This window comes from Pangasianodon hypophthalmus, chromosome 10 (genome assembly GCF_027358585.1).
Source record: "Pangasianodon hypophthalmus isolate fPanHyp1 chromosome 10, fPanHyp1.pri, whole genome shotgun sequence".
Lineage (NCBI taxonomy): Eukaryota > Metazoa > Chordata > Actinopteri > Siluriformes > Pangasiidae > Pangasianodon > Pangasianodon hypophthalmus.
The window spans coordinates 9,278,882-9,291,109 of NC_069719.1; the positions used below are offsets into that span (position 1 = coordinate 9,278,882).

The 12,228-nt window shown below is 38.3% G+C and overlaps 1 protein-coding gene and 1 pseudogene across 3 annotated transcripts in view; both read right to left on the minus strand.

Moving 5' to 3' along the window:
• Positions 1 to 1,277: 1,277 nt before the first annotated feature.
• LOC113545095 (T cell receptor beta variable 30-like) lies at positions 1,278 to 9,012 on the minus strand (annotated as a pseudogene).
• Positions 9,013 to 11,416: 2,404 nt separating this feature from the next.
• The window catches only part of paplna (papilin a, proteoglycan-like sulfated glycoprotein), a 29,437-nt gene continuing 28,625 nt past the window's right edge, over positions 11,417 to 12,228 (minus strand). For all 3 annotated transcript variants that reach the window (XM_053237507.1, XM_053237508.1, XM_053237506.1), the window contains one exon: positions 11,417 to 12,037. In XM_053237507.1, the coding sequence (XP_053093482.1) occupies positions 11,865 to 12,037 (173 nt within the window). In that variant the 3' untranslated portion in view covers positions 11,417 to 11,864. The remainder of the gene's footprint in view (positions 12,038 to 12,228) is intronic.

The following is a 12,228-nucleotide window of genomic DNA, read 5'->3' on the forward strand; positions in this document are numbered from 1 at the left end:
AAGTCTATGATGCTTAAAGCATGATTTTTTTTATTATTTTCTTTTGCATTTTATTGGGTGACCAAGTAATTCCTGTGGACACTGTAACTCAACATATTTGTTGGAAAAATATATAACTTAGCCATTAAAGGCTTTAATATTAACATGAAGGAACATTAAGGAGCTTCAGAGAAAAAGCTTAATTGGAACAAATGCAGAGTGTAAAAACTGCTGGATTCTGCCAATAAGGCAAGCACGTGACTTCACGGGTCACAGTCATGTTTCTGTCAGTTAAAGATATGTGATATTCAACAATGTAATTTTTTAAAACTGTATATTTGAATATAAACCCAAGCTTAATGACTTGTTGTGGTTTTTGTACAGCTCTGTGATGACACTGGGATGCTGTGGGGACTGGCTGCACAGTACCACACTGCAGAGCCGATCTCACTCACTCCATCAGACTCCAGAACAATATTAAGCCAGTCAGGTCTGTGAGATTTAAACTGACCCTCGCTGGCTGGATTCGCCGAACCAGTAGTTACAGAGGTGAAGACCAGTGTGAACCCTGCTGTCTCATTCCAGTGGTACCAGTAAAGATATGAGGTATCAGTACCAGTTATAGAGCAGGAAATCTTCAGAGATGATCCACGGGAAAGAATCAGGTTCTCTGGTTTCTGATGGACATGAATGACCTGCACACCTGCAATGGTGAAAAATTATTATTTTATTGACTTGTTTTTAAACTGCTCTAAATAATGCGATATTGACACCATTATAAGCTTACATGAAGTCAATAGCCATTGTACTGTCAGAATGCAGAGAATCAAACCCCTCATGTTGAGTAGTGCAACATACATTAGGACTGGTTAAGTGGTAAAATTGGTTCTTACTGGCAATGGGGTGAGACCCTGTGCTTGCTCAATGTGTGTCACATGTGGAGAATTGAATATGTACATTACTTCTCAGACTGTTTTATGTTTCAGAGTCCCCAGAAAACTTTTTAGGACAGTAAACATGAAAATCAGGATATTTTAGAGCAAACTGTATATATGCCACAAGAATAAAACTAGGCCATTGATGGATCATTGTTGGATGATAATCCAAAGCACTTCACCAGATTCACATAAACATGGCTAACTAACCAAAGAATAAACCTTTTGCAAAGGCCAGAGTTCTTGAATGATAGTCATTAAAACATGCATAGTGGTTTTATGGAATCTTGACATGTTCTTCACAGCAAAATGTTCTCAAATTCCTCTTACTTGACATTTTTTCTCACCTCAACTATTGTAAAGTACAATATTTATTCCACAATTTGTTAATAAAGTACTAAAACAGGGGAATAATATTTTTCTTCTTTCTTTTTTTCCAGAAACAGATTTTGCGTTTAAGTTTGCATTTTTGGTAATGTTATTACAAGACTATAATTTTGTATCCATACACATAGAAACATCATGTGATTGTCACTAATGAATATTATTATATTGGGGGAAAAATCAGATAGCTTGGAAAAAAAGCATCACTGGAACATAAATGAGCTGTGAGTAAACCAACTACACCGCCTCTGTTATAAAATGAGAATTTCACTTTTATTGTTTGCTTGCTTCCTGTTGACTCTTTCACTCTCAAACTTCAGACTACAATCTTCACAGTTTCTTCACTGTTTAAGAAAACACTAGACTACACTGATTACAGACATGCTTCACTCAGTTGAGGTCTTGTGATCTTGACAATGTGAAATGCATGCAAAACTGTCTATTTGAGAATTTCAAACTTAATGACTTTTTGTACAGCTCTGTGATGACATTGGGATGCTGTGGGGACTGGCTGCACAGTACCACACTGCAGAGCCGATCTCACTCACTCCATCAGACTCCAGAATGATCTGAAGCTGTTCAGGTCTGCGAGATTTAAACTGACCCTCACTGGGTGGATTCACTGAACCAGTAGCAACAGAGGTGAAGACCAGTGTGAACCCTGCTGTCTCGTTCCAGTTGTACCAGTAAAGATACGGGTTAGCAGTACCAGTTATAGAGCAGGAAATCTTCAGTGATGATCCTGTGGCAAGGACCAGGTCCCTTGGTTTCTGATGGACCTGTATTATCTGCATGCCTGTGATAAACAATTGTAATTAGTTCAATGTTGCTGTTGTAAAAGTTCTCAATAAATTAATAATCTGAATTAATCACATTATTAGCTTACATATAGTCGAAAACCAGTGCACTGCCAGAATAAAAAGAGTCAAATGTAAATGCATCATTTTAATTAACACAACATTCAGTAGCACTTGTTGTAACTAGGTCTCAGTGCTGAAACAGGCTGTTACTTAGCAGTGGGGTGGGACCCTGTGCTAGATCACCCTGCGTCACATCTGGAACATTACTTGGTCTCAGGAGATTTTTTTTTTTTGTGGTTTCAAAGTGTCTGGAAGCTATGACAGGATATTATCACCCATAGGAAAAACACACACACATACACACATACACACAATCTCTCCACGTCCCTAAACCACGGTGAATATAAAAAGTCATACCTCCATTAAAATTGCAGCTTTTTGTTATGTAAAAGTGAAACCAAGATAAATCATATCAGATCTTTTTCCAACAAAATTCAAATGAAAAACAAATATAAACATTTCAGGGGAAAAACAGAAAAAGAAAAAAATTACCCTGTTTGCATAAGTGTGCACACCCCTTATACTAATACTTTGTTAAAGCACCTTCTGCTTGTAATTCAGCACTCAAACTTTTTGGTTAGGAGTCTACTAACATAGCACATCTTGATTTGGCAATTTTATTTCAATATTTCTTGCAAAAGTGCTCCAGATCTATCAAATTGTGAAAGGATCTGTTGTGTACAGCCCTCTTCAAGTTAATCCACAGGATTTCAATAGCATTTAGATCTGGGCTCTGACTGGGCCATTCCAAAATATTGATTTTCTTCTTCTGAAGCCATTCCATTGCTGACTTGGATTTGTGCTTTGGGTTGGTATCATGCTGGAAGGTGAACTTGTTCTTTGTCTTCAGCTGTCTAACAGAGGCCTGCAGGTCTTTTTTTTTGTGGCAAAAGAGATTGGTATTTGGAGCTATCCATGATTCCCCTGTCTTGACTAAAGCCCCAATCTTAGCTGAAATGAAGCAACCCATAGCATGATGCTTCCACCACCATGCTTCACCATGGGTATGGTGTTCTGTGGGTGATAAGCTGTCTTGTTTTTGTTCTGAACATATCAGAATTATGCCCACAAAGTTGTACCTTGGTCTCATCTAACCATAGCACATTTTGCCACATGGTTTTGAATGATTTGGGCAGGCTTGGGTGTTTTCATTTTTTGTGAGAAAGAGTTTCCGTCTAGCCACCCTACCCCATAGCCTAGATATGTGAAGAATATCTTTTGCTTTGATTGTTGTCACATGCAGAGAGAGAGAGAGAGGTTTTTGCTAGATATTCCTGCACCTCCTTTAATGTTGCCTAGGGCTCTTGGCAGCATCCCTGATAAGATTTTGTCTTGTGCTTTCATCAATTTTAGAGGGATGTCCTGTTCTTGATAATGTCACTGTGGTGCCCATTTTCTCCACTTGTTAATTACGGTCTTCACGGTGTTCCAAGGTGTTGGAAATTCTTTTGTACTCCTCTCCTGATTGATCCCTTTCAACAATGAGGTCCTATACAGATTTTGTAAGCTCTTTGTAAGTCATGGCTTCAGCAGTCTGAAACCAAGAAGATGTCAAGAAAATCTTATAGTAACAGCTGATCTTTATTTGGGGTTAATCAGAATAATTTCATTGATGACAGGTGTATGATAAGTACCTTTGAACATGAGTTTGAATGTTGACTGGTTAGTTCTGAGGACAGTCACATGCCCTATTATAAAAAGGTGTGTGAACTTATGCAACCAGGTTATTGTAATTTTTTTTCTTTTTATTTTTTCCTAAAACGTTTCTATTTATTTTTCACTTGAATTTTGTTGGTTGCTATATAACATTAAAGGTAGAAAAGATCTGACATGATTACTTTACATCACAAAAGTTACAATTTTAACAGGGATGTGTAGACTTTTTATATCCACTGTACATACTTTATTTAGCTTTCCCCACAAGGATGCAATCTGGTTTTACTTAGCAGTGTGACTGATGAATCTGAAGCACTACTTTGAATCATTTTCTTGGTTAAAATGTTGTCTAAAATAATCTAGTACTTGACAACATCCATGATACTGTAAACAATAATTCAAATGTTATTTATTATTTTCTTTACTGTTTTATTGGACAAGCAAGTAATTCTGGTGTGTATTGTATTTGATATGATTGTTAGAAAAATATATTCCTAGCCTTTAATAACCAAGTAAAGACTTGTGCAATTTATCATTAAGAAACTTTAAGACAGGTAATGAAAAAAAAATTCATTGGGGGTAAAAATGCAGACTGCAGGAACTACTAGATTATTTCAGTAAAGCAACATGCAACTTTACAGATCTGTCAGGCTTCTATCAGTTAAGGTCATGTGCATATCAGAACTATATATCTGAGCATAAACCCAAGCTCGACTTGTTGTGGTTTTTGTACAGCTCTGTGATAACACTGGGATGCTGTGGGGACTAGCTGCACAGTACCACACTGCAGAGCCGATCTCACTCACTCCATCAGACTCCAGAATGATCTGAAGCCAATCAGGTCTGTTAGATTTAAACTGACCCTCACTGGCTGGATTCACCGAACCAGTAGTTAGAGAAGTGAAGACCAGTTTGAACCCTGCTGTCTCGTTCCAGTGGTACCAGTAAAGATATGGGTTAGCAGTACCAGTTATTGCACAGGAGATCCTCAGCGATGATCCAGGAGAAAGAATCAGGTTTTCTGGTTTCTGATGGACTTCTATGAGCTGCAGACCTGCAATGGTGAAAATGTATTTGTTGAAAGTTTATTTGAAATTATTGGACTTGTTTTTAAACTGCTCCAAATAATGCAGTATTGACAGCATTATAAGCGTACATGAAGTCAATAGCCATTGTACTGTCAGAATGCAGAGAATCAAACACCTCATGTTGAGTAGTGCAACATACATTAGCACTGGTTAAGCTGTGGAATGGGTTGTTACTGGCTATGGGGTGGGACCCTGTGCTTGCACAATGTGTGTCACGTGGAAAATTGAATATGTAGATTACTTCTCCTAGAAACCTTCTTAGGGCAGTAATCATGAAAATCAGGATATTTTAGAGCAAACAGTATATGCCACAAGATTAAAACTAGGCTATTGTTGGATCATTGATGGATAATAATCCAAAACACTTCACCAGATTCACATAAACATGGCTAGCTAACTAAAGAATAAAACCTATAATGACATTTATAAAAACATGTATGCTGGTTTTGTGGAATCTGAACATGTTCTTCACAGTAGAATCTTCTCAGATTATGTTTGCTTTACATTTGTTCTTACTTCAGAAATGTAAATAGATTTATTCTATGATTTGTTCATAAAGCACTAAAACAGTGTTGCCTATAACATCTTTCTTTTTTCAGAAAGACATATTTCATGATTTTGTTTTTTTTTCTTAATGTTATTAAAAGACAATATAATTTTGTATTAAACGTTTTGCAGAGAAACAATATCATGTGATTGTGATACATATAAATGATTATATTGGGGGAAAAATCAAGTAATGTTGAAAACACATCACTGGAACAAACATGAACTGTGAGTAAACCAACACCACCATCTCTGTTACAAAATGAGAATTTCATTTTTTTTATTGTTTGCTTCCTGTTGTATCTCTCACCCTGAATCTTAAGACTACGCTCCTAGATTCTTCAGTGTTTAAGCAAACATGGGACTACATCTATTACAGTTGTGCTTCATTCAGTTATGTTCCTGTGATCTCGACAATGTAAAATGCATGCAAAACTGTGTATCTGAGAAGCCCAATCTTAACGACATGTTGTGGTTTTTGTACAGCTCTCTGATGACATTGGGATGCTGTGGAGACTGGCTGCACAGTACCACACTGCAGAGCCGATCTCCTTCACTCCATCAGACCCCAGAATGATCTGAAGATCTTTATGTCTGTAAGATTTAAACTCGCCCTCACTTGCTGGATTCACTGAACCAGTACTTAAAGAGGTGAAGACCAGTTTGAACCCTGCTGTCTCATTCCAGTGGTACCAGTAAAGATTCGGGTTATCAGTACCAGTTATAGAGCAGGAAATCTTCAGAGATGATCCAGGGGAAAGAATCAGGCTCTCTGGTTCCTGATGGACCTGAATGACCTGCACACCTGCAATGGTGAAAAATTATTATTTGAAAGTTGTTTTTGAAACTGTTCTAAACAACACAGTATTGACAACATTATAAGCTCACATGAAGTCACTAGCCATTGTACTGTCAGAATGCAGAGAATCAAACCCCTCATGTTGAGTAGTGCAACATACATAAGCACTGGTTAAGTGGAGAAATGGGTTGTTACTGGCTATGGGGTGGGACCCTGTGCTAGCTCAATGTGTGTCACATGTGGAGAATTGTGTAGATTACTTTTGTTTCAGAGTTTCTGGAAATTTTTTTTAGGACAGTAAACATGAAAATCAGGATATTTTAGAGCAAATTGTATATATGCCACAAGATTAAAACTAGGCCATTGATGGATCATTGTTGGGTGATAATCCAAAGCACTTCAGCAGATTCACATAAGCATGGCTTGCTCACCAAAGAATAAAAATTTTGCAAAGGCCAGGTTTCTTGAATGATAGCCAGTGAAACATGTAAGGTGGTTTTGTGGAATCTGGACATGTTCTTTACAGCAAAATGTTCTCAAATTCCTTTTACCTGACATTTTTTTCACCTCAAATACTGTAAAGTAGAAAGAGCTATTCTATGATCTGTTCAAAAAGTAGTAAAAACAGCTGTTCCAGGGAAAAAAACAATTTATGAAAAAGTTTGCTTTTTAGTAATGTTTTACATAGAAACTATATCACGTGTTTGTGATTGACTATTAAAAATATACAGGAGGAAAGAACAAGCTTCACTGGAACAAACGTGAGCTGTGAGTAAACCAACAACACCATCTCTGTTACAAAATGAGAATTTCAGTTTTACTGTTTGTATGCTTCCTGTTGACTCTCTCACCCTCATGCAGACTCCACTCCTAGATTCTTCACTCTTGAAGAAAGCACTTGACTACATTGTTTACAGCCATGCTTTACTCAGTTAAGGTCCTGTGATCTTGACAATGTGAAATGCATGCAAGACTATCTATTCAAAAAGCCCAATCCTAATGACTTGTGGTTTTTGTACAGCTCTGTGATGACACTGGGATGCTGTGGGGACTGGCTGCACAGTACCACACTGCAGAGCCGATCTCACTCACTCCATCAGACTCCAGAATGATCTGAAGATCTTTAGGTCTGTTAGATTTAAACTCGCCCTCACTGGCTGGATCCATCATCCCAGTACCTCGAGAGGTGAATACCAATATGAACCCTGTTGTTTCATTCCAGCGGTACCAGTAAAGATACGGGTTACTAGTTCCAGTTATAGAGCACAATATCTTCAGTGATGATCCAGGGGAAAGAACCATGTCCTCTGGTTCTTGACGGACTTGTATAAGCTGCAGACCTGCAACGGGGAAAATTATTTTATTTTATTAATGATTTGCTAAAACATTGCTTAAAACATTTCACAACGATATTTTATTTATGACATTAATCGTACATGCAATGAAAAGCCATTGTACTGTCAGAATGCACAGAATCAAACACAAATGCCTCATATTAAACAGTGGAACATACAGTAGCACTGGTTTAGTGCTGAAATAGACTGTTACTGGTTTTGGGGTGGAACCCTGTACTAGCTCAACCTACACCAGAGGAGGAGAATTGCAAATGAGATTACTCATCAGAGGAGTTGGTCTTTCAGAGTTCCTGGAAACTTCTTTAGAATACAGTATCATAGAAATCTGGATATTTTAGAGCAAAGCCTTGCACCATATGCCAGAAGGCTTAAACTGTACCATTGTTGGATGATAATCCAAAGCACTCTTCCAGATTCACATAAACCTATATTGCTCACCAAAGAATATAGAATTTGAAAAAGGCCAGGCTTCTTTTATGTAACCTCATTAAAACTTGTGAGGAGAGCTAAACAGGGCAGTTCTTCAAACTCTGATCTTAACTGAAAAATGATCTCACATTGCTTGGCATTGGCTTTCTTGTGAATGAAAAGTTTACTGCTGGTCCCAACAGTTCTGACTGTCATCACTCACATCAAGGAATGATAGTTTTTTGGAATGTAATTAAATAATGATGTTTGATTAATGTAACTGATCTAACTTGCAAAATTAAATGTCATGTAACTTGGAAACACAAACTGTGCGATAGCCAACACCACCATCATGAGAATTTCCTTTTGTGTTTGTCTGCTTCCTGTTGAATCTTTGAGTCTGAAACTTCAGCCTACACTTTCTCACTGTTGATCACAGTCATGGCTTACTCAGTTAAGGTGCTTTGGAACCAAGAAAAATGTTTGCAAAACTGATTACTTGAAACCACGCCTAATTCTAGGAGTTTTTGTACAGCTCTGTGATTACACTGGGATGCTGTGGGGACTGGCTGCACAGTACCACACTGTAGAGCCGATCTCACTCACTCCATCAGACTCCAGAACCATCTGAAGATCTGTAGGTCTGTTAGATTTAAACTGGCCCTCACTGGCTGGGTCCATCATCCCAGCACCTCGAGAGGTAAATACCAGTATGAACCCTGCTGTTTCATTCCAGCGGTACCAGAACAGGTCTGGATTACTCATGCCGGTTATAGAGCAAGAGACCATCACTGATGATCTAGGGGAAAGAACGAGGTCCTCTGGTTCCTGTTGGACCTGTATGAGCTTCTGACCTGTGATAAAATAAATTTGGTGGAAATTACTGATAAAACAGCTCACAGCAACGCTATATTGACAACATTATGATCTTACAGTTAGTAAAAAGCCATGCGAATGTTACAAAGTAGAGAATCACATGCAGACATGCCATTCTGAAAGCGACCATATGCATTAGCAAGAACTTAATACAGGAATTGGAAGATACATGGTTAAGAGGCGGGACTGCCAGCACGCTTCTTCAATCAGGTCATTGCTAGTGAAAAACTACCTAGAAAAAATTTCTAACCGGATGATGTCAACACTGTCATTTTAACAATACACCACCATCATCACCACCACCATCTCTGTTTCACTGCTTGTTTCCTGTTGTGTCTCTCAGCCGGAAACATCAGCCTGCATCTGTAGATTCTTCACTACTGATGAAGCAAACATGACACATTATAGATAAAACAATATATAGAAAGATACTAACATAATTATGACAAGTTGTAGAGCAGCTTGTTATGTTGGACCCGTATGAGCTTTCATACTATAGAGATGAAAATATATTTGGTTGAAAATTGTAAAAACAATTCTGATCATATATCTTACACATGAAGAAGGGCCACTGAACTCTCCGAATGCAGAGAACCAAATACAGATGTTAGTTTTTTGTAAAGTAGCAGCTGCTTTATGCTTACAGATTCTTCACTCTGTAACCGGGTGTGTTGGCAAAAACTGCATTTAAAAATGTCTTTAAGTATAGAAAGAAACGTATATCCTGTTTATTACTTACATTTGCAATTTCAAGAAGATAAAGTATTTCCGGTATGAACAGAGCCTCCCAGTGGTAACAATGTTGAATTTTTACTTTTACTGCCCTCTGGTGTCCATTTTTTTCAAACGATACCACCATGCATTTTGGGGTAAGGGTTAATTCCATGAAATCCGTGAAATTGGCAGCAAAAATAGTCATGCTATTCAAAGTATATTCTTTCAAAACTAGGACATGTGGGAAATTCATGGAGCCTCTGTATCTGTAACTTTAAGAAATACTATTAATACACAAATAACTGACTGATCATAAGTGTACTAGACTATCAACAGCAGGAATAATATGTATATATATATATATATATATATATATATATATATATATATATATATGTGTGTGTGTGTGTGTGTGTGTGTATCTGATCACCGATCAGCCATAACATTATGACCTCCTGCCTAATATTGTGTTGGTCCCCCTTTTGCTGCCAAAACAGCCCTGACCCGTCGAGGCATAGACTCCACTAGATCCCTGAAGGTGTGCTGTGGTATCTGGCACATAGACGTTAACAGCAGATCCTTTAAGTCCTGTGAGGTGGGGCCTCAGATTAGATGTTAGATTAGATTGAGATCTGGGGAATTTCGAGGCCAAGTCAACACCTTGAACTCTTTGTCATGTTCCTCGAACCATTCCTGAACAATTTTTACAGTGTGGCATGGTGCATTACCCTGCCAAAAGAGGTCAGTTCCATTATGGAATACCGTTGCCATGAAGGGGTGTACCTGGTCTGCAACAATGTTTAGGTAGGTGGTATGTGTCAAAATAGCAACCACATGAATGCCAAGACCCAAAGCTTCCCAGCAGAACATTGCCCAGAGCATCACACTGCCTCCGCCAGCTTGCGTTCTTCCCCAGGTAAATGATGCACACGCACCCGGCCTTCCACATGATGTAAGAGAAAATGTGATTTATCGGACCAGGCCACCTTCTTCCATTGCTCCGTGGTCCAGTTCTGATGCTCACCTGTCCATTGTAGGCACTTTTGGCAGTGTACAGAGATCAGCATTGGCACTCTGACAGGTCTGTGGCTACACAGCCCTATACGCAGCAAGCTGCGATGCACTGTATGTTCTGAGACCTTTCTATCTAATATATTGCCTAATATATCTCAACCCTTGACAGGTGTTATTGTAACGAGATAATCAATATTATTCACTTCACCTGTCAGTGGTCAGACATATATATATGGTTATATATATATGCAGATGTATATTTCTTTACATGTCTGGGATTTTAGATAAATACTTTCTAATATTGAACAGCATGACCATGTTTATGTGTGTTTCCTCCAGGTTCTCCAGTTTCCTACTCAAATTTCCAACCTCCAAATAGGACCAATCAAAGAAAATGCCCCCTCAACTTGGAATTCCTATTTGGAAAAAGTCGGGGAGGACTCCTCAACCCTGAGTTCAGCATGTGACGTCAAAACAACATGGCTGCTATCATAATTAATAGTAAAGAAAGTAACATTTCTTTACTTGTAAATGAGTTATGCTAAATAAACAAGTATTTCTTTAGATCATTTGAATTGAATTCATCAATTGAATTCATTGTGTTGTAGTAGTAGTAGCTTGAGACCTTATTAGTGCTTTCACATAAAGTATATAAAATATACTGTATGTGACAAAAGTAGGCCTATGTCTTACAGCAGCACATAACTGTCACTGGTAATAAGACATTACGTTTATGGGTGACTGCAAATGCTAGAACTGATAATGTGAACTTGAATAGAGACCGTTAAGAACAATCTAAATATCAATGTGTCTGTGTGTTTATTATCCTTTATGCAGTTTCTCAGACAAAATTCCATGATTTGCACAATAAAAACACAGCACATTCAAAACATTATAAAAAGTATTATACATCATTATAAATAAAAATGCATATATAATAAAAATAAAGACATGTTTGTCAGCCATAAGATAAACTAAAATATTCAACTGCTTTTACAATACATTAAATTTGCATGTGCCAAAGTGGTCCTCTGTACTCTTGGAGCAGAATTGTTCTGTCTCTCACTGTTGATCTGGGCTCAGATTTCTGAAAGTCAGTTCCTCTAAACAGAGAGCAGTGTAGAAATGTAAAGCCAAACCTGCTGAAGGAGGGTCTGTCTGGGCCACACGAAGAGCATTCAGTGGCATATTCAGAAGAGAGAAAACAGTCCAGATGACCAAGCGAGACTGTTAGTTGTGAACGCTGATTCCTAGCCATGTCTCCCAGGCCTGCCCTTCCCTATAGAGTAGTTGTAACAGCTGGCACAACAGAAGCTGGAATAGTACTTGTGTCCACACAGGCGTGCACTGACGATCAGCAGACAGTTGGCTAACTCAGGCTCGTCCACACAGTCAGGAGACAGGCTTTGACCCCCATCATAATCTGGAGAGAAAACAGTTTAGTGTATTAATCAGTCAGCTAATGATTGCTGTTATATAAGTATGTGGTTCAGAGGGTAGCATTGCTGCCTCACAGCTCCAATGTCCCTGATTCAAACCTGAGATCGGGTTACTGTTTGTGTGGAATTTCGCATTTTCTCCCTGTGTCTGTGTGGATTTCCTTTCACCTCCCAA